The sequence below is a fragment of the Petaurus breviceps genome, unplaced genomic scaffold (assembly GCF_028583685.1).
Source record: "Petaurus breviceps papuanus isolate PSGF00001 unplaced genomic scaffold, PetGlider_PUasm1.0 189, whole genome shotgun sequence".
NCBI lineage: Eukaryota > Metazoa > Chordata > Mammalia > Diprotodontia > Petauridae > Petaurus > Petaurus breviceps.
The window spans coordinates 29,547,810-29,571,877 of NW_027185809.1; the positions used below are offsets into that span (position 1 = coordinate 29,547,810).

General features: G+C 40.1%; 1 protein-coding gene across 1 annotated transcript in view; it reads right to left on the bottom strand.

Annotated features, from left to right (window-relative positions):
- Positions 1–24,068, bottom strand: part of HEATR4 (HEAT repeat containing 4) — a 108,176-nt gene that overhangs the window by 40,088 nt on the left and 44,020 nt on the right. Inside the window, exons 9-10 of the mRNA XM_069092131.1 lie at positions 20,630–20,748; positions 1,954–2,134 (exon numbers count right to left, since the gene is read on the bottom strand). Of these exons, the coding sequence (XP_068948232.1) occupies positions 1,954–2,134; positions 20,630–20,748 (300 nt within the window). The remainder of the gene's footprint in view (positions 1–1,953; positions 2,135–20,629; positions 20,749–24,068) is intronic.

Consider the following 24,068-nt stretch of genomic DNA (forward strand, 5'->3'; position numbering starts at 1 on the left):
AGCAGATGGACTTTATATTTATCTGGAGAGGCTTATACAAACTGATGCTGAGTGAGAAGAGTAGAACCAGGAGAAATTTGTACACAATTACAGATACAACGTATGTGTGATGACCAACTTTGATAGACTGGACTCCTCTCAGCAATGCAGTGATATAAGTCAATCCCAAAAGACTCATGATGGAGAGAAATATGTGCATCCAGAGAAAGAACTAGAAAGAACTGAGTTTATATCCAGGTGGAAGCAAAATACCTGATCTTTTTCCTTCTCTTATTTGGTTTTATATCCTCTTTACCATTTTTCATTCCAGCTGGTACAATCCGTCTTTATAACCTGACTAATGTATAATGTGAAAGTATTTACAGATCCTATACTTGACTATATGCTGCCATGGGGAGGGGAGGGAGGGGGACAAAATGTGAAACTCAAGGAATTGTGGAATTGAATCCTGTAAACTAAAAGGAAACAAACAAATTAAAAAAAAATAAAAGTTGAAAAAAAAAGAGTGACTATTTTGTGACTCATTGAATTAACTTAAGAGTGACTATTTTACTTTGAGACTATGTTGTGAATATTATATTGTGATTTTCTGTGATAAGTCGAAATATGGTGAATGCTGTATTTTGAATTATGCGTTACCTTGATTTTCCATGGATGTTTTGCTTTTGTTATGGAATAAATAGAGTGATCACTATACTGAGTAATCAGAATCCTAAAAAAAGCTGTTCACAGTAGTAGTTCTTCTGGAAAGCTTCTATGCATGGCATTACACCATTGTACCCCACCCCCAGTAATAAGGCAATCAAGAGATACCAAGTGTGAAGAAACAACTTCCCTTAGCACCCAGTTATCAGGAATAACTAGTAAAAATAGAGAGTGATTATGTACAACTTCTGTGGGGCGAGGAGTTGGGAGGTAGACAGTTATTTAGCTATTCAATAAACATTTATTTAGCACTATATCTTACCAGGGGTGGGGAACCCAAGGACCTACAAAGCCACATGTGGCCTTGAGGCCACAGATTCCCCACCCTTTTCAGGAACCTAAGCCCTGTGCTAAATGCTAGGGATGCAAAAAAAGGGGGGGCATGGCAAGGGAGGATAGTCTCTCCAAAAGCAGCCATAGCAGTGTCCTGGGATCTCTGTGGGTCTTTATTCATCCCAAGAAAGGTATCCATCCTCCCCATCACTCCCAAATGAGGATGACAGCATAAAGATTCCCAATTACAGATCTGGTGATGACAGTCTCTCCAAATGGCAAGGTGGAAGTATAGTTATAGAGTAGGTAAGATGACCTGAGTAGAAGAAGTTAGGTTTGGCCCAAGACCAAATGTCATTTCAGATAGATGTTCAACCATTTAACTTCCATGCTTTCTAGATAATGTAGTTTCAATATCTTATATTTGTATTACACTCTATAGCTTGTAGTGCACTTTCATACTTGTTATCTCTTTGGAAGCTTTGAAGAAATATATGAGATAAGCTAGGGAATATATTCCTACTCCTGTTTTAGATATGAGGAAAGAGCTTTCAAGGGTAGGAAACCTGTGGCCTTGAGACCACATGTGGCCTTCTAGGTCCTTGGGTTGAGTCCAAGTTTTAGAGAACAAATTCTTTTATTCAGGGGATTTGATCTGTGAAGTTTGGATTTAATCAAAGTGCCACACTTGGGGACCTACAGGGCCATGAGTGGCCTCAAGGTTGCAGGTTCCCCATCCCTGGTTTAAGTGATTTGCTTAAGGTAAGATAGAAAGTCATCAGGAGATGGAGAATGGGAAAGCCCACTAGTCTGATTTTTAGTCCAGTGCCCTGATTACTCCTTTGCCCTTTGGCTCAGTAAGACTTTTATACCTTATTTTTCCAACCCCCAGGAAAACTGGGAAGAAGAACCCATGGCAAATAAATCTCTAACAATTTAGTGAATTGTCCAGAACTGGCTTGACCTCCAACTTACCATCTTATCTCTTATTCTGAGTGCACCAGCTGCAAGACAGGCTTCTCTCCTCACAGCCACGAAATCATCAGAGAAGCAGTTAAGGAAGTCTGGAAGCAACTTGGCAGTCATGAGCTTCAGCCAGCCAATCAGGGAGAGGGCATCTACTCGGTCCCGGGAGTTTCCTTGACCCAGCATCATTCTGTTGGACAGAAGAGTTCAGTTACTCTCCTGGCTGAAAAACTTCCACTAGCTCTATGGTGTGGCATGGGAATAACTTCCCTAAGTCTGATATTTGTGCTTTAGCGGCCAATAAGTCAATTCGCCTTTCCCAGAGTGCCCTTCAGCTCAGAGTCATAGAGAGCTAAATGAAAGCAGTCAGGGGTTTTGTCATCCCCAAAGGACTCAGAACCTGACTTATTAGATATAATTAACAGAATCAGAAAAGTTCTGTAAATGCTCAATGGAACCTGCAATTACATTCAAGTTGGCATTCAAGGCTCTTCCTTTTCTCACTCCACCTATCCAATCTTATTTTCCATAGAGAGATATTATTATTCTCTCTTATATTAGTGATCAATTATTGAATTAGGACTAGGATTTTTTCAGAAACTTGTAGGTTGTTCAGTCTCTGAAGGACATTGCTGATAATGATATTGGATTAGCTTTCTCTTCAATGTTCAGACCCCACCTAAATGAGGAAACTCATTGTGATCTACTTAGGCTTTTGTTGGGGCTAGGTCCTTTGTCTAGGTTGCCTGAGGCTGGGAGCAAGAATGATCAACCCTTTATTAGAATAGGCCCACCTCTTATTATGATATTCATTCTTCTCATTAATTTTTAACCAGTCACAATTGATTGCCACCCTCAGGAACACCTACTCTTCCAAGGGCATAGAAGCCTTGAGTGGGTTCCATGAGGGCTTTTTGGCATTCAAGAGTGTCACTGACCCTTTTTATTAGTTATCTGCTAGCATAATTAATAAAATGATTAATTACTCAGAAACTATGTGTCTTGAACTTTTTATACTTCATACCACTACTTCCCAGCATAAGTCCCTCTCCCCAGTCAGGCTAATCACTTTCTTACCCATTCCATTTTTTTTCCTTTTATATTGCTTTTCCCCCTGTGATACCTTCCCTCTTCCTATTCCCTGCCCTGATTCTATTTATCCTTCATGGCCTACAAGCATTTATTAAGTACTCGCTATATTCTAGGCCAGAGGTGGATTCAGTCAAAGGGCTGCACTTGAGGACCTAGAGGGCCACATGTGGCTTCCAGGCCACAGATTCCCCACCCCTATTCTAGGAAATGTTGGGAAGACAAAGACAAAAACAAAAGTCTCTACCCTCAAGGAACATATATTCCAATGGGAGAGTCATGTCTACAGGTATATAAAAGACATAAGGTTAGATACCAAGCTAACATTAAAGGGGACAGCATCAGACCTGGGATTCTTCCTTTTTTTCTCATGGACCCCTTAGGCAGTCTGGTAAAGTCAATGTCCCCTTCTCAGAATAATATAAAAGATAAGATACACAGGACTACAAAGGAAACCAATTATATGAAATAGTCATCAAAATATTTTAAAAAACAAAGTTTTCAGACCTCAGCTAAAGAACCTCTATACAAGCTAGCAGAGGCACCAAAAGAGGCAGCCTACAGAAGGCAGCACTTGGAAATAGAGGTAGGGAGGAAGGGCATTCTTATCACAGGGACACAGTCAGTGCAATGGCATGGAGGTGGGAATTGTAGGTGAGGAACAGCAACTATATCCAGCATTTATGTAATACCTATGTATTATTCATCAGGCACTGTTGCTCAGCTGCCTCAGTTGTGTCCAACTCTTTGTGACCTCTTGAGGGATTTTCTTGACAAAGATACTGGAGTTTTGCCATTTTTTTCTTCAGCTCATTTTAAAAATGAGAAAACTGAGGTAAACAGAGTCAAGTGAATTCCCCAGGGTAACACAGGTAGTAAGTGCCTGAGGCTGAATTTGAACTCAGGAAGATAAGTTTTCCTGACTCCAGATCCAGCCCTCTATGCACCATAGCACCATGCCACCTAGATTCCTCTCCCCTATTTCCCCATTGAAATTGGATAACTAGAATGAATGTGAGGTATAGTATAAATTCCATGAGAGGAACAAATAACATATTTTAGGTGGTTATAGGCAGGAAAGATCACATTTGATGAGAAGAATCAAGGAAGTTGCCCATAAAACTTTCCCCTTTGCTAGTCTAGTCCACGTTGACTTTTCTTTAATAGTTATAGTATTTATTGGCCATGCTGCTTGTTTTGGCAGTAGCTATGATTATATTTAGTTTCTTATATTATCTAATTCTTTCAGTTGTTAGGTCTTTCTTTTTGCTGCAGTAAGATTGTAAGCTTCTTAAATTCTGGGACCTTTTCTTTTGCCATCATGTCTATCAACAGAGCCTAGCGAAATCACCAGCATGAAGTAGGTATTCAACACATGTTGTTGTCCTTTGTTCTTGAAGAGGGCCAAAATGACATCACTATCCTAGAGTCAAGTTTCAGTGTGTCCAACTGAGGCTGAGCAGACCAATATGAGCTCAGAATGCTCTACCACAGGTCAGGCACAAATAGTCTGTGTGAACATCTATTTAGTTAAGGAGCTAAGTGCAGTTCCTCTCAGGCTCAGATTGCATAGTATAATAAGTACTCTTCACACCAAAGTAAGATCAGCATAACATTTATTCTACACACAAGGACAATATAAAACATTATTACAGAAATATAGAAAGATGACAATAAAGCTTAAGAGACTAATAGAAATATTTACATACATCACCAAACTGGGGAAGCACTAACATCTGGAGTCACATGGTGGGGGCTTGATAATAGCTCCCCAAAGTCATGGCCAGGAATCAAAATGCTTCAGGCAAAGCATGCTTCCCATGAGTGGAGCCCCAAGGAAAAATATTAATTTCCCAGAATGTATGTAGTTTCAAACAAATTAAAAATTGGTGCTGTGTATTTTAGCAACTGATAGGTTCAGTGTCAGAACCTACGTGTTAGAACCCATGTGACTTGGCACCTGATTGGCTTAGTACCAAAAGGTACTAACGTATACATGACCCATCACCTGATTGGCTCTGCTCCAGGGCTTTATGTGACTCAGCACAGGATGTGTGGCAGCTGTGAAGTGGGCCAGAGTTCAAAGGAGCAAGACATCTGTGATTAATATGACAAAATATTTGTGTTCAAAAAGACACAGGATTAATTCCATATATTTCTAGAAGGGTGGCCTGTTCTTCAAGGAAAAGGAATCATTTGGGTACACTCTCACCCTTATTCCTGGGAACACAGCCCCCATTCCAAGGAGAAAAGGGAACATATGTAGTCGCATAGGCCTATAAATGTACAAGGAAGATCTTTATACCTCATTAACCTTTCAATCAGCCCCAAGATCTTACATGTTCATTACATACACCAAAGGGACTTTAGGGGCAACTTGTAAGGATACACATCCAATTTTCTTTTTTTTTTTCCTTTTTTTTTTTTTTAAAGCAATTGGGGTTAAGTAACTTGCTCAAGGTTACACGGCCAGTTATTTCTGGGTGTGGTGCTGAGTATCTGAGCCCAGGATTCGATCTCCAGGTCATCCCAACACTGGAGCCGGTGCTCTTACTCGCTGTGCTACCTGGCCACCTCTACATATCCAATTTTCTAAAACATAGAGCAGTTGTAAAAGAATAGGAAAATTAGAATAATTGCAAAAATCAATATAGTATAAAACAATGCAGAAAAATATTTCTGTTCAGAGGGTGACTTAGACAGGAAATCATACTAATGATGATTAATATATTTAGAAATTGCTGATTCTTCTTAATATCTCTTTTGCTTCCTTAGAAGAAGTAATTAAAGATATATAAGTAGAAGGTAAAAGTAAAGAAATGGGTACCTGTAATGACAAGCAAAGTGGGATTTTTTTTTGCTGTTTTTCTGTGTGTGTTATTAAAGTTCCCAACCTCAGACTTACATGCCTCTGCACTGAGACAATCAGACATGTGTAACCCATCAGATACTGAATTTATATAAAGAGAGCCGATGTTGAGAAAGTAGGCATTAAGGGAGCCAGTGTTGAGAGAATGACACAGTGCTCAGAGAGAGAAGCAGCCTCAGTGGGCAGAGGAAGGAAATCTCTAAGAGCTGGGAGGAGACCTCTAAGAGTGGAGAGGAGACTTCTAATAGCAGAGACTTGCTGAGGGAGCGTCTGAACTTTGAAAGTGAATAGAGCTGTGGGGTAGAGACCTGCCCATGGGAAAGAGGCCCCTTTTGAGAGCTGTTAAAGTAAACTGAGCTGTTATTACAGAACCTCTGGACTTTGGAGGTGAATTGAGATAATGGTGCTAGTAGTGTGTGTCAGTATTGTAGCCCTATTAAGCTTTGTTTTCCCAGAAGCAGAAGGAGCAGGGAGAGCTTGGAGTAGAACAGTCCCCATAAGTTGAGACATGGAGCAGGAATGGAGGGATAGCTGCCTCCATGTGAATCCAGGCAAGAGTCAGGAGGAGGTCAGCCCACAGAGGAAGAGCCATGGGACTTGGAAGTCAACTCGAATTAAGATGAAAGAGGACTTTACTTGCACACTTGGTACTGATTAAAGAGGATGTTCTTACAGTGATCTAGGGGTGGATGGTGTGTTATTTTCTGCTACCCCTTAAGGATGTGTTGTGCTAAGGAAAACCCTAGCTTGGGACTCCCTGACTTTGGGGATGCAATGATATATGCTATGAGTCATGATATACTGAGTGTTACGATATACTGAGTACATATATACATATGTATATATATATATGTTTTGCTTAAGAATGTTGCTATAAATATTATGCTTTATTTTATTGAACAATGTTTAGTTCTTAATAAAGAGTTCATTATACTATTGTAAGGGTTATGGGATTTAAAGATCTTCCATGCCCCATGGACGTGCTGACATAGCAGGAAGGGGCGGAGCAAGCGAAAGCGAAAGCCAGGAAAAGCGAAAGCGAGGGAAAGCGAAAGCCGAGCTAGCGGTCCTGCGGTGGCTGGTGGTGGTTGCCACGGCGGCGGCAGCAGCAGAGGCAGCGGCAGCGTGAAGCCCTTTTTGAGTTAGGACTGCTAAGGACTTTCTGCTAAGGACTCCTGCTGAGGACTGCCAGGGGCCGGAGCTGCTGGGAGCCCGCTTCCAGGACGCTGGGTGGTTGCTGTGCGTGGGGAGAGGAGGACCTTTGCCTGAGGTAGCCTGTTCTGTTTTAAAGGCTTGAAAATGTGGGTGCTTTCTACTTTATCTACCTGTGCCAATATCATAACTACTCTGATGGCTTTCACTTTCTGGTTTTGGGACTCAGTCTTTTGTTATCTTAATAAATTTTCTAGTTTATTTCCCCATATGGCAAGCATGATGTATTTTGTAATGGATAATTATATCAGCATATTTGTAATCTCCATAGGCATTGTGAATATGGCATTGCTGATACAACTATGCAATTAGACCCTTAAAATTATTCACAGTAGCAATTCTCAGGTGTGCTGCTGTGATTGGCATTACAGTACCCAAGAAAGACTAACATCATTCACTGGTTCAGGGTAAAGGTCATCATCCTGAAAGTGGAGAAAATCAATTACTAACATCATCCACTTGTTCAGGGGAAAGGTCCCTGAAAATGAAGAAAATAAATTCCTTTCAAGCATCCTGAAACATAAAGAAGTTAGAAACAAGGTATAAGGTTATATCACAGAGATTGGATGAGTGATCCAATAGACAGGGCTCCAACTATCTAGTGATCACAGTATGAACTCTACCATTACCAGTAGTAATATAATCAGATAAAAATGAATGTTTTATAATGATCAACATAATTTCCATATATATGAGGTATAGCAAAATAACAGTTTAAATGGAATAAGAGAAAATTAACACATCATATAAGAAGATCTGATAATGCATTATAGGTTCCACATAGTAAGTATCTTCACATTGAAGTTCTTGAAATCTAATGAAATCCACTTGATCTTTGGTATTGTGATAGTAATGGAATGTGGAGATTCCCCTGTATTGGGCTTGGTTTTCAAATTGATTGTGTTAAAACCCAGAGCTTGTTAATCCCACCTGTGGGATGGACTTTTTGATGTGAAAAGAAAGTCCTGAACTGGGAGGAGCTGGTGACGTAGATTTGGAGAGACGAGAGAGGCGGAAGATCTTTTTGGAAGCAGCACCTTGTGGAGAGAGAGAGACTAAGAGAATTGCTGGTGGCCGCTTTGAATTGCCCTGGACTTTTGAGACCTGCCCCCTGAGCTGCCAAGGACTGAGGAGACATGGCTGTTTTGCTGGTACTTTGTCTGTCTGTTTTGATGTTGTTTTGCCAGATTTGTCCACTGGTGAAAGACAGTCCTTTTGTTGAAGAAGTCCTGGAACCTGGCTGTTCACTAAGAAGCCCTGAGACTGTCCTGCAGACAGAGAGTGAACACTGTCCACTGGTGAAGGACAGTGCTGTTGTTGCAGGGGTCTGGGAGCCTTTCTGTTGGTTCAGAAGCCCTGAAGAAGGATTTTCTTGTTGTATGTTTACAGAAATCCTGGGAGAGGGCTTTGTTAATGTGTTCAGGGGTTCTAGGACTGTTCTACAGACAGAGGATGAATTCATGAAGGGACTGGCAATGTATCTTATGGCCTTGCTAAGCCTTGTCTCCCCAGGAACTAAGATTGCTGAGAACTTGCCTCGTGTCAAGATGAAGAAAAGACCTCCATTGGGGTATTAAGTGCTGTGTTTAAACTTGATGTAACTCTGGGGTAGATTCAATTGTGATCCAGGGGTGGGGAACTTTTGACCTTATGTTTGGAAACTAATCTCCATTTGAGAAGAGGGGCTTTGTGGTGGACTAAATGAAGGTATAGCCTAGGGGTGGAGAAGTATTTAGAACAGAGACTTTGTAATTGATTGAATGATTGGAAGGTCCTGGGGTGGGATAGTACTTGGAGATTATTTAATCACGCTTAGTAAATGCTGTATTTTGAAATGATGTCATGTTTTGATCTTCTCTGTTCTTGGTTGGTCACTGAATAAAATGGAGAGCACCTATGCTGGTATTCTGAACCTTGGGAAGTTGCCTTTCCTTGGCATTACATTACAGGTATTTATAGGGAAAACTTGTTATCCAATAGTTTTTTATTTTGTGAAATGTGTCTTTGCACATTTTCTCTCTTATATCAAAGTATATATGTTTTCTAGTGGACAAGCAGTCCAATTAAACAATTAGAAACATTTATATCTATTCTCAAATTAGTTAGCAAGTGAATAATCAGAAAAAATCCTTCTGATAATCTAACACATGTTGGTGGGGTAGGATCATTGTGGGTAACCAATGGGCATTAATTGTCAAAGCTTGAGCAACATCTTTTCCAGCACTGTGTAGTCTGCTGGCTAAGGTCTCAAGATTTACACTATTTACTATTCTCAAACCTGTTCCTACTCTACCATGGTGTCATACCATGCTCTCTTTCACCGGTAGCTTGGTAGGGATTTAGGAAATGTGATGTTAAGATGTACCATGTGAGAGTATATTTGTTTTAGATGACAAAATACATAACAATTCAAGAATGATAAAACATTAAAAAATATATGATCCTAGGCCTGTGGTATGAGCCCAAGGACCCCATCATTCCCCCCTCAAACAAATAGGAGCCAAAATCTTTTGGAGTAAGAGATGAAGGTCTTAGCTTCTGAAATTGCTTCCTGCTGAGATTGGATGTAGAGGTATCCCATTTAAGGGGCTGGTTCTTTTGTTTGTTTGTTTGTTTTTGTGGTTTTTTTTTTTGATTCTTGGAGGGAAATTGGGGTTAAGTGACTTGCCCAAGATCACACAGCTAGTTTTTGTGTTAAGTGTCTGAGGCTGGATTTGACCTCAGGTCCTCCTGACTCCAAGGCCAGTGCTCTATTCACTGTGCCACCTAGCTGCCCTTGAGGGGTTGGTTCTTCAGCCAGTATCCAGAGTTTGGCCAATGCCAGGTCCAAAGGGTCATGTGTTATATTTTCAGACAGAGGGTCATATCCAGCCTGAGTGGCCATCTGCAAGTGAAGGGCACTAAATCTAGAGGAAACAAATCTGGCAAGGGGGTTAAGCAAACATGGGCCAAAAAAGAATTGGAGAAAAATGATCAGAAGTGGGGTAAATATGGTCTGGTATCCTTCAGATAGGGTCATCTTGAATTTGATTAAGCTATTGTCAAATCAAATTACATAATTTTTCTATCTTCTTAAGATACTTCCTCACATTCTCTCAACATACTTAAACCATCTGAAACTGGCACAAAGGTATCCAGAGCAACTAAGGACAAGAAAGGAAGAAAGGCTTGGATAACCCCCATTTTCCCCAAACCTTCTTTATTGCCTTCTATATTTTCAATCAAACCTTATTTATCTTTTCAAATCTCTTGAACCCATTATTTAGATTATTCAACTTCCCTCTACCATAAGACAAGATAGCTCATAAGTTATTACTCTTTTCTTTTTTTCTTTTTTTTTTTAAACAATTGGGGTTAAGTAACTTGCTCAAGGTTACACGGCCAGTTATTTCTGGGTGTGGGGCTGAGTATCTGAGCCCAGATTTGATCCCCAGGTCATCCCAACACTGGAGCCGGTGCTCTTACTCGCTGAGCCACCTGGCCGCCCTGTTATTACTCTTTTCTAACATAACTGTACTGCCTTAAACAAAAGAGGTTCCTGACTTTAATTTCACAAGTGAATAGAGCCCTTGTTTCATAAGCTTGTTTATCTTTCTCTAATTATAGTCACTCTGGAAGAGATACTTCAGAAATTAAGTCTTTTTTTTTGGGGGGGGAAGGTAGGGCAACTGGGGTTAAGTGACTTGCTCAAGGTCACACGGCTAGTTTTGTGTTAAGTGTGTGAGGTCGGATTTGAACTCAGGTCCTCCTGACTCCAGGGATGGTGCTTTATTCACTGAGCCACCTATACACCCCAATTAGATCTTTTACATATGATAAGTTGAAATACTAATTTTAATTCTTGCTTAGGCCATGGAATGACTACAAATTCTGATCAAAAAAGCAAGATCTCTTCTGCTTTATAGCTCATTACATTAATTTAGCAATAAATTATCTTGCAAATGAAAATTCAGTAGTCCTTCTAAAAATCACACAAGAGATTTTTAAAAACATTTATTCTAAAAGCCTTTTCTCTTCTTTTAAAACAGTGTAAGATTTATCCTGAAGTTCAGAGAAATAGTCACTAAATTTTTATGAGGAAAATTAGTTGAAAACTTTTAAAATGATAATTCTCTTTTCACCTTAAAGCAAAAAATAAACCTTTAAAACAGAAATTCATTAAAACTAAGTTGGTGTAAAATGTCCTTAAGTAACATAAACTCCCAAAGTATAAAAAAGTAAATTCTTAGCTACTGCAGAATTCCTAGATATCACAATGTGCCTTAGTCAATAAGATGTTGTAATGGAATCTCACATTGGTAACCTAAAGAGACTTATCACAGGAAAATACTACTGCTTTTAGAATCCCTTTAAAAAACGGGTACATCTTAAGGTGAGTCTTAAGTAGTTTACATAAATTTCTGCACATGTTCTAATTCTAGATAAAAAAATAACATTAGATTTCCCAGTAAGGGGATGGAGCCAAGATGGCGGAGTAGAAGCACAACCTCTCCACGGCTCCAGCTTCCACCTTCCCCAATCCATGTAAAAAGGTAACTCTAAACAAACTTTGGAGCCGCAGAACCCACAAAATGACACAGAGAAGCTATCCTCCCGCTGAGGACACCCCAGCAGGCTGGCAGGAATCCAGCGCAGTGCTCTGGGAGCCAAGCCCAGCCCCAGACCCCAAGGCTTTAGCCCCAGGGTGGACCTGACCAGCTGCTGCCGGCTGGAGGGACTCCAGATCAGCAGCAGCTATGGCTGTTTCCAGATTTATCAACACATAGATGCGAAGGACAAAGTTAGAGGTTAGTGCAGTCTGGACTTTGGGACCCAGTAAGTGGAAGTATGTGGCTTTTTCCCCCCTGGGGAGAGAAGCCGCTGAAACACTGGCACAGCCAGCCAGCACCACGTGGAAGCTTCAGCTCCTGGCCTGCAGAGTGTAGGGGAACCAAGCACCAGTCTGAGGGGTAATCCCTCTTGCTTTAACCTGCTTGGATCTGGATTGCAGTCTAGGGTGGAGGTCCTGGGGTTTGTGTCCAGCTTGCTGAGCGTGTGGAGACCTCAGAGAGGACACCCATCTAATACTTCTGGCAGCTGAGAAAACCCCAGCATTTGGGACGATAGCTCCTCTGTCTGGTGTCAGAGTCTTGCTGTGGCAAAAAGCCCAGGGGTCAAGTGACTGAGGGGCGACATGACCAGGCAAAGAAAACAAAGCAGACAGAAGATTCCAACATTACACTCCTATTTTGGGGACAAAGGAGCAAAGCATGGAACAGGAGGAAGACAGTGAAGTCAGAACTCCTGCACCAAAAGCTTCAAAGGAAAATACGAGCTGGTTACAGGCCATAGAGGACCTTAAGAAGCAGATAAGAGAAGTGGAGGAAAAATTGGGAAGAGAAATGAGAAGGATGCAAGAAAATTATGAAATGAGAGTCAACAGCCTGACTGAGGAAAATAATACCTTAAAAAACAGACTGACTCGGGGAGGCCAGGTAGCACAGTGAGTAAGAGCACTGGCTCCAGTGTTGAGAATACCTGGAGATCGAATCCTGGGCTCAGACACTTAGCACCCACCCAGAAATAACTGGCCGTGTAACCTTGATCAAGTTACTTAACCCCAATTGCTTAGGGGCGGCCAGGTGGATCAGCAAGTAAGAGCACCGGCTCCAGTGTCGGGATGACCTGGATCAAATCTGGGCTCAGATACTCAGCACCAAACCCAGAAATAACTGGTCGTGTAACCTTGAGCAAGTTACTTAATCCCGATTGCTTTAAAAAAAAAAAAACAGACTGACTCAAATGGCAAAAGAGGCTCAAAAAGGCAATGAGGAGAAGAATGCCTTAAAAAGCCAAATTTGCCAGATGGAAAAAGAATCTCAAAAGCTCACTGAGGAGAATCATAGCTTCAGAATTAGATTGGAGCAAATGGAAGCTAATGACTTTATGAGAAATCAAGATACTATTAAACAGATCCAAAGAAATGAATAAAATAGAAGGCAATGTGAAATATCTCATGGGAAAAACCACTGACCTGGAAAATAGATCCAGGAGAGATAATTTAAAAATTATTGGACTACCTGAAAGCCATGATCAAAGTAAGAACCTAGAAGTCATCCTCCAGGAAGTTCTCAAAGAAAACTGCTCTGATATTTTACTACTGGAGGGCAAAATAGAGGTTGAAAGAATCCACCGATCACCTCCTGAAAAAGATCCCAAAAAGAAAACTCCTAGGAATATTATAGCCAGGTTCTGGAATTCCCGGATTAAGGAGAGAATATTACAAGCAGCCAGGAAGAAACAATTTGAATATTGTGGAAACACAATCAGGATAACCCAGGATCTGGCAGCTTCTACACTGAGGGATTGAAGGGCTTGGAATATGATATTCTGGAGTTCAAAGGAGCTGGGATTAAAACCAAGAATCACTTACCCAGCAAAACTGAGTATCATGTTTCAGGGGAAAATATGGTCATTCAGTGGAATAGGGGATTTTCAAGCATTCTTGCTAAAAAAAACCAGAGTGGAATAGAAAATTTGACATTCAGATACAAGAAGCAAGAGAAGCATGAGAAGGTAAACAGGGAAAAGAAATCATAAGGAACTTATCAAAGTTGAATTGTTAACATTCCTCCACGGAAAAACAATTATTGTAACTTATGAAACTTTTCTCAGTATTTGAAGGGATTAGAAATATATATATATATTTGTGTGTCTATATATGAGGGTATATGGGCATATAAATACATATGTGAATGTGTGTATATATGTTTACAGGTATACATAGATAGAGGGTGCAGGACCAATTTAACAGGAAGGGATGATACTTAAAAGGTGAAATTAAGAGGTGAGAGAGGGATATAATGAGGGGAGATGGGGAGAGACAGAATGGGGTAAACTATCTCATATAGAAGAGGCAAGGGAAAATGGTTACAGTGGAAGGGAAGATTAGGAAGGCAAAAGGGAATGGGTCAACCTTATTCCCATTGAATTTGGCTTGAGGAGGGAATGAAATACACACTAAATAGGGTATCTCACCCTCCAGGAGAGTAAGGGGGGAAGGGGATGAGTGGGGGGATGATGGAAGGGAGGGCAGGCTGGGGTGGAGAGGAGTTGGAAGCACCCACTTCTGAAAAGGGACAGGACCAAAGAAGGGAATAGAACAAGTGGGAGGTGGGATAGGAGGGAGGGAAATATAGTCAGTCTTTTACAATATATCTTCTATGTTATTGTTTTGCATTAGCCACACATGTACAACCTATACTGAACTCCTTATCTTCCCAGTAAGGGTGGGTGACAAGGAAGGAAGGGAATGAATCTGGAATTCAAAGTTTTAAAATCAAATATTCAAATATATATACATATATATACATATATATTTATATGTGTGTATATATATATTATTAATACTATTTTACATGTAATTGGGAAATAAGATATACAGGAACTGAGCCATAGAGATCCACTGGAAAAGTCAAAAGGGGTATGGGAGAAAATATGGGAGAGAGCAGATTGGAGGAGGGGATATCCTGTGGGACTGCTATTTTGGGGTGGTGGGTATGGGAAAAAGGGGGAGAAAATTTGTAACTCAAAATCTGGTGGAAACAAATGATGTAAATCAGAAGTTAATAAAGCATTAAAAAAAGATTTCCCAGTAAGATTATACAGAAGAGCTCATATCTTTTACTATTTGCTCCAATAATAGAAATTTGCTATAAAGGGAAAAAAACAAATATGACAGAATAAAACATTCTTGACCCTTTTTAAATTTAGATGAGTCACAATTCTCTGACTATGCAATATCATTACAACCTCATAGCCAGGCTCAGGAATAGCCAGGTGAAAAATATTCCTTCTCAAAGGAACACAATGGGGAAACTGAGCCAGGAGGTTCTCATCTTAGATTGAGGCTAAGATTGTCCTCACAGCTTTTTCTCAGATGCAGACCTCCACCTGTTAACAGTATAGGATCAGAAGTAGCTTGTGGCATTTTTCTCAGATACTGATTCAATGTAAACAACTATACCCAAATTCAAACTCAAAACAAAATTTGTTACTGTCCCAAGACCCTTTTTCTTCAAATAGCAAGTTTCACCAATCATAGCTTAGAGCCAGATACAGTTATTTTTACTCTTGTGGAGTTGGACTCACATACATAAGGGACTCCATTTAACATCTTTCCTTCTCAAATTTAAATTTGTCCTGCTATAAAAACCAATCATTAAAATCCATTCTATCTATTGTACATATTGTACAATTACAACTTCTCAGCAAGCCAAGTTCATTGTTTAGGAACTACATAACTAAAACAAATTCTTTCTTTTTGGGACTAATAACTGTGCCCACACATTGGCATGGACCCCAGGGAAGGACTGATCCTGGCGTCCCTGTCTGCCGGCCCCCATACATACAAGAGGAATGGGCAAGAGCCAATTCAGATAAGGCTTTTATCTAATCCCCTCCTTTCCACACAGAGTAATCAATTAACAATTTTAGGTTTTAGCATTAAAACAGTAACCCCAAATTGCTTAGTTAACAATCTTACAGCTTTCATGGGTGATAGCCAAAATGTTTTAACTATAACCTTCTGTTTAACTACAGTAAAGTGGCAAATACCTGATTTCCTAAATGGCAGTTATAAAACATTGTATGCCCTTCAGAAGAGTAGGTGTTCTTAAGGGATGCTAATCAACTTGAACTGGTCCACATGCTGGGAGGTGGGCTACATTAAAATGAAGTCTTGAGCATATGACCTAGGTCACTTGATCCTGACCAAAGAGACATCAATTTCCATATCATTTTTCTTAACAACGGGGAGGAATCAACATTTTCCCAGATCTGTTGGTGGCAACATAGTGAATAGGAATTATAGCACCAACACAATATTCACAGCATTAATGACAATTGTAAATATGCCAGCATTGTTCTCAATTGCAAAATATAACAGACTCTCTATGTAGAAGATAGAAGCAAAACATTTATTCAGACACCAGAAAACCCAATCCTAGCACCAGAAAATCAAATCCATCATAGTAGCAAAGAAGTTAATATACCATAGCATGAAGCCACACCATCCTTTAGCCTTCCCACAAACCAACTGGGAAAGCACCAACATCTGGGTTCACATGGAGGTGGAGGGAGAGGGCTTGATGACAGCTCCCTAGAGTTCTGGCCAGGAATCAAAATGCCAAACTGATAGGCTCAGAATCAGAGCGTATGTATCAGAACCCATGTGACTTGGCACCTGATTGGCTCATTGCCAAAAGGCACTAAATCTACATGACCCAGCACCTAATTGGCTCTGTGCCAGGACTCTATGTGACTTAGCACAGAATGTGTGGCAGTTGTGAAGTGGGTCAGAGTTCAAAGGAGCAAGACATCTGTGATTGATATGGCAAAATATTTGTGTTCAAAAGGACACAGGATTTATTCCATATATTTCTAGAAGGGTTGCCAACTCTTCAAGGAAGAGGAATCAGCCAAGCACACTCTCACCCTTATTCCTGGGAACACAGCCCCCATTCCAAGGAGAAAAGGGAACATATGTAGTCTCATAGGCCTATAAATGTATAGGAAAGATCTTTATACCTCATTAACCCTTCAACACCTGGGGTAGATTCTCTAAATTTGTGCATCCTGCATTTCTTTTGAGCTGTGTCAATTCTGCTTTGTTCATAGAGCACAGCACCTTTTCTGATGTGGGCATGCCATGTGGAGTGATCCTGTGCCAGTGTCTCCCATGTCACACAATCAATTCCAAACTTCTTGAGAGAGACCTTGAGAGTATCCTTGTATCCCTTCTTCTGATCTCCATGAGAACACTTGCCCTGTGTGAGTTCTCCATAAAACAGTCTTTTTTGGCAAGCATATGTTTTGCATTCGAACAGTGTGGCCAGCCCATCGGAGTTGCACTCTCTGTAGCAGAGTTTGAATGCTTGGTAGTTTAGTTTGAGTCAGGAACTCAGTGTCTGGTAACTTATCCTACCAGGTAATCTTTAGAATCTTCCTAAGATAATTCAAATGGAAGTGATTCAGTTTCCTGGCATGGTGCTATGGTGCTAGTATAATGTCCAGGTTGCACAGGCATGCAACAATGAGGTCAGCAAAACGGCTCTGTAGACCTTCAGTTTGGTAGTCAATCTAATACCTCTTTTCTCCCATACTTTCCTTTGGAGCCTCCCCATAAGCTGAGCTAACTCTGACAACATGTGCATCAACCTTATTATCATTGTGTAGATCCCTGGAAAGTACACTACTAAGGTAAATAAACTTATCCACAGCATTCAAACCTTCTCCATTTGCTGTAACCAATGGTTCCACATATGGATGGTGGAGTGGTGGCTGATGGAGAATACCTCTCTCTCCCAATCATATTTTAAACTTTTTGAAATCAGGGACTGGGGTGGTTTTTTTCCTTCTATATCATCCTTAAGATGCAGCTAAATGGTGCAGTCAGTGGATACAGCCCTGGGCTTGGAGTAAGGATGATCTGAGTTTAAATCTTATCTCAGACACTTACTAGCTGTGTGATCCTGGGAAAGTCACCTAACCCCTTGTAATGTAATGCCAAAAGAAAGGCAACTTCCCAAGGTTCAGAATACCAGCATAGGTGCTCTCCATTTTATTCAGTGACAAACCAAGAACAGAGAAGATCAAAACATGACATCATTCAAAATACAGCATTTACTAAGTGTGATTAAATAATCTCCAAGTACTACCCCACCCCAGGACCTTCCAATCATTCAATCAATTACAAAGTCCCTGTTCTAAATACTTCTCCACCCCTAGGCTATACCTTCATTTGGTCCACCACAAAACCCCTCTTCTCAAATGGAGATTAGTTTCCAAACATAGGTAAAGTACCTTCATTTGTCAATCACAGAGCACAATAAGGTCAAAAGTTCCCCACCCCTAGGTCACAATTGAATCTACCCCAGAGTTACATCAAGTTTAAACACAGCACTTAATACCCAAATGGAGGTCTTTTCTTCATCTTGACACAGGCAAGTTCTCAGCAATCTTAGTTCCTGGGGAGACAAGGCTTAGCAAGGCCATAAGATACATTGCCAGTCCCTTCATGAATTAATCCTCTGTCTGTAGAACAGTCCTAGAACCACTGAACACATTAGCAAAGCCCTCTCCCAGGATTTCTGTAAACATACAACAAGAAAATCCTTCTTCAGGGCTTCTGAACCAACAGAAAGGCTCCCAGACCCCTGCAACAACAGCACTGTCCCTCACCAGTGGACAGTATTCATTCTGTCTGCAGGACAGTCTCCAGACCCCTGCAACAACAGCACTGTCCCTCACCAGTGGACAGTATTCACTCTCTGTCTGCAGGACAGTCTCAGGGCTTCTTAGCGAACAGGTTCCAGGACTTCTTCAACAAAAGGACTGTCTTTCACCATTGGACATATCTGGCAAAACAACATCAAAACAGACAGACAAAGTACCAGCAAAACAGCCATGTCTCCTCAGTCCTTGGCAGCTCAGGGGGCAGGTCTCAAAAGTCCAGGGCAATTCAAAGCGGCCACCAGCAATTCTCTTAGTCTCTCTCTCTCTCCACGAGGTGCTGCTTCCAAAAACGTCTTCCGCCTCTCTCTTTTCTCTCCAAATCTACTCACCAGCTCCTCCCAGTTCAGGACTTTCTTTTCACATCAACAAGCCCATCCCACAGGTGGGATTAACAAACTCTGGGTTTTAACACAATCAATTTGAAAACCAAGCCAGTACAGGGGAATCTATAATTGCCATTACTATCACACCCCTGCCAGCCTGTAAAATGGAGACAATAACAGCACCTACCTTCCAGGGTTGTTTTGAAGGTCAAATGAGACATGAGCATAAGTGCCTGGCACATAGTTTTTTATTTGTCCTTTTTTTCCCTAAAGAGGACCAATGATATCATGGGGTGATATCATGACTCATGCGTGAATTGCATTTAAGTGAGGCAGACCTGCATAGTCATCAGCCTTACTTTCTTTTCCAGAGTCATGGAATTCCAGGGGTGAGACGAAAGTCAGGACCATAGGCAATGGCCTGGCATGCAGTGGATGATCTTAACATCTTCGACGTCTGATGGAACTCTAAGGGCTTCACAGCACTTGCTTCAGCCACTGATGGAACAATGTGTTCTCCTTCTACACCTTCTACTGGGGGAGGTCTTCACATGCTTGGTATAGACATCCCCCTACCTTACCAATGGGTTTGAGGCCTATCAATTATCCTCAAGCCCATCTGCTGAATGTTTTACTGGCTGCTGAGAATGCTAGAGTTTCTTAAAGCCATAGGTGAGAACTGGATGAAGGTGGACACCAAAGGTAGATAAGCAGCCTTGAAAAGGGTTCATCAAGCTCTCACACCACAGGTGTTAGTCCTTCCTGAACACTCCATACTCCCCCTGGCACATAGTAGGTTCTTAATCTCTGCATGTTTCCTTCTTTTCTTCATAAGGTCTATCATAATGTTATGCATACTATAGAAATTCTATACAGCTTTATGAATCAATTGGTTACTGAGACTTCAAATACCATCAGTATCAGGAAGGTTTATTTCCATGGATGTTTGGGAGAACCAAGTGTTATATTTTTATTGTGAGCATTGACATCTTGAAAAAATTGCAAAGTCTACCAAAAAAGTTCAATTTATCGTTTTGATATTGTCTAGACTTAACAAAGTGAAGGAAAAAGTGTTAATGCAAATTGAATTTAAAAGTCTGTTGCCTGTTGTTGGAATTGTTAATTGATCCAACCATTCTGGAGAGCAATTTGGAACTATGCCCAAAGGGCTATAAAACTGCATACCCTTTGATCCAGCAATGCCACTGCTAGGTCTATATTCCAAAGATACAAGAAAAGGGGAAAAGACCTATTTGTACAAAAATATTTATGGTAGATATTTTTGTGGTGGCTAAGAATGACTAAACAAGTTGTGGTATATGATTGTGGCAGAATATTATTGTGCTATAAGAAATGACAAGCAGGATGATTTCAGAAAAACCTGGGAAGATGTACATGAACTGATGCAAAGTGAAGTTTGCAGAGCCAGGAGAATGTTGTACGAAGTAACAGCAATATTGTATGATGAAGGATGTGAATGACTTAGCTATTTTTAGCAATACAATCCAAGACAGTTCCAAAGGACTCATGATGAAGCATGCTATCTGGCTTCAGAGAAAGAACTGATACTATCAGAATACAGACTTAAGCGTGATATTTTTCACTTTCTTTTAAAAAAAATATTTGAGTCTTCTTGTACAAAATGACTAATATGGAAATGTTTTCCATGATTGCATGTCTATAACCTATATTGGATTGTTTACCATCTCAGGGAGAGAGGAGGGAGGGGATAGAATGTGGAACCAAAAACTTTTTTTAAATGTTAAAAATGGTTTTAACATGTAATTGGGGGAAAATAAAATATTATATAAAAAGTATGTTGCATTCATTCCATGCCCTCTACCTATAGCCACTTAGTAACCTTCTACCCCTGCTTACAACACAACTTCTTTCTGACCATCCTAAAGACATAACCTACCTGATCTTGTCATGAACCTCCTTCCCCAGCTTCATCTGCCCAAGTGTTTGGGCAGCTGCTTGACGTACACCCCAGTTCCAATCATTCCACATCAGTTGGATCAACTTCTGTTTCAGATCCTACAAAGACAAAACATCCCACAGGATGAAAGCAATATGCTTAGGTACCTAAGAAACAATGCTAATGGGTGTGACATGTGATTACATTTTATTCTAGGCAAGGGAAGAGAGGATATTATTCTGGCAAAATATTGCCCTTCTTTTTCCCCCCAAAATTTTATTTTATACTCAAACACCAGAACACAAATAGAGAATAATTTTAGAAATAATAATTTTCAAATTACATGACAATACTTATTATCTTAGCATCTCTTTTTTTCAAGTCTTACCACTCAGATACTGTTGTATTTGTAGGTAGACACTCATATTCATTTAATTACCAATAGGTAGAGGTACACAACAGGAAAAATTATGAATTAAAGAAAATCTGAATTATCTTTTCCAGTTGTTGTTGTTCAGTCATTTTTCAGTCATGTCCTATTCTTCGTGACCCATCTTTTTGGATTTTCTTGGCAAAGATACTGTAGTGGTTTGCCATTTCCTTCTCTGGCTCATTTCACAGATGAGGAAACTGAGGCAAACACAGTTAAGTGACTTAAACAGCTAGCAAGTGTCTGAGGACAGATTTGAATTCAGGAAGATGAATCTTCTTGACTTCAGGTCTGGTGCTCCATCTGCTGCACCACCCAGAAGCCAAAGAGAGTTCCAGAGAAGGCTCTTGATTCATCTAGATCCCACTTGATCCACATGTTACATACACATGGCTACTACAATCTTTAGGTCAAAGAACTGTAGAAAAGCAGAATGTATTGTCTTGGGAGGTAGAGGGTCTCCTCTTACTGAAGGTTTTCAAGAAGACACTGGGTGACCACTTATTGAGGATGTGGTAAAAGGTATTCTTGCTTAGGTATGGGCTGCATAAGAAGGCTTCTTGCAACTCTTAGAGTCCATGATTTTCTTTTCTTTTTTTTTTCTATTTTATTTTTAAAAATTTTATGTTTATTTTTAGTTTACAACATTCATTTCTACAAAATTATGAGTTACAAATTTTCTCCCTGTTTTTCTCCTACCCCCCCCAAATGATCCCACTGAATACCACCTCCCCCAATCTGCTCTCTCCTATATCCTCCCCCAATCCCCTTCTGACTTTCCAGTAGGGCAAGATGGATCTCTATACCCCAGCGCCTATATATCTTATTTCCCAGTGCGTGTAAAATATATATAATTTTTTAAACATTTGATTTTAAAACTTTGAATTCCAGATTCTTTCCCTTCTTCCCTCATTACTCACCCTTACCGGGAAGATAAGCAATTCAATATAGGTTGTACATGTGTAGCTACACAAAACATTTCCATAGTAGATATATTGTGAAAGACTGATTATATTTTCCTCCATCCTATCCTGCCCCCCACTTGTTCTATTTTCTACTTTGACCCAGTCTCTTTTTAAAAATGTGTGCTTCTAACTACCCTCCCCTCCAATCTGCTCTCCCTTCTATCATCCTCCCTCTTATCCCCTTCACCCCTACTTTTCTGTAGGGTAAGATACCCACTTTAGTGTGTGTGTTATTCCCTCCTTAAGCCAAATTCAATGAGAGTAAGTTTGACCCATTCCCTTTTGCCTTTCTGTTCTTCCCCTCCATTACAACAGTTTTCCCTTGCCTCTTCTATATGAGATAATTTACCGCATTCTGTCTCTCCCCGTCTCCTCTTATTATATTTCTCTCTCACCTCTTAATTTCACCTTTAAGTATCATCCTTTCCTATTCAGTTGGTCCTGTGCCCTGTCTATTTATACCTGTATACATATATACACACACTCACATATGTATTCCTATGACCATATGCCCTCCTATATAGAAATATATATACATACATATATATGTGTGTATATATATATATATATATATATATATATATATATATATATATATATATAAACTTATAGTCCCTTCAACTATTGTCATACTGAGGAAAGTTTCATAAGTTGCAATTATCATTTTTCCATGTAGGAATGTTAATAGTTCAACTTTGATAAGTTCCTTATGATTCCTTTTCCCTGTTTACCTTCTCATGCTTCTCTTGCTTCTTGTATCTGAATGTCAGATTTTCTATTCAACTCTGGTTTTTTCATCAAGAATGCTTGAAAGTTCTCTATTTCATTGAATGACCATATTTTCCCCTAACACATGATACTTAGTTTTGCTGGGTAAGTGATTCTTGGTTTTAATTCCAGCTCCTTTGACCTCAGGAATATCATATTCCAAGCCCTTCAATCCCTCAGTGTAGAAGGTGCCAGGTTTTGTGCTATCCTGATTGTGTTTCCACCACATTCAAATTATTTATTCTTGGCTGCTTGTAATATTTTCTCCTTGATCTGGGAATTCCAGAACCTGGTTATAATATTCCTAGGAGTTTTCTTTTTGGGATTTTTTTCAAGAGGTGATCAATGGCTTCTTTCAACCTTTATTTTTCCCTCTGGTTCTAAAATATCAGGGCAATTTTCCTTGAGAATTTCTTGAAGGATGATTTCTAGGTTCTTTTTTTGATCATGGCTTTCAGGTAGTCCAATAATTTTTAAATTATCTCTCCTGGATCTATTTTCCAGGTCAGTGGTTTTTCCCATGAGATATTTCACTTTGCCTTCTATTTTTTCATTTCTTTGGATCAGTTTAATAGTATCTTGATTTCTCATAAAGTCATTAGCTTCCATTTGTTCCAATCTAATTCTGAAGGAATTAGTCTCGTTAGTGAGCTTTTGAGATTCTTTTTTCCATCTGGAAAATTTGGCTTTTTAAGGCATTCTTCTCATTGCCTTTTTGAGCCTCTTTTGCCATTTGAGTTAATCTATTTTTTAAGGTGATATTTTCTTCGGTCAGGTTGTTGACTCTCTTTTTCATGATTTTCTTGCATCATTCTCATTTGTCTTCCCAATTTTTCCTCTACTTCTTTTACTTGATTTTCAAAATTCTTCTTGAGCTCCTCCATGGGCTATAACCAGTTCATATTTTTATTGGAAGCTTTTGGTGCAGGAGTTCTGATTTCTTTATCTTCCTGCCATTCTATGCTTTGATCCTTTTTGTTGCCAAAGAAGGAATCTAAGGTTTGATTGCTGTGCTTGCTTTTTGCTTCCTTTGCTTGCTCATGTTGCCACTCAATTACTTGACTTTTGAGCTCTTTGCCACAGTAGAACTCTGCTTCCAGAGAGGAGAGCTTTGTCTCAAATCGCTAGGGTTTTTGCAGCTGCTGGAGCTATTAGTTGGGTGCCCTCTCTACAGATACCACAAGCTCTGGCTCACTGGTCACACACCCCAGGACTTCTACCCAAGACAGTGATCCAGATCCAAGCAGGTTAAAGCAAGAACAATTGCCCTCAGACT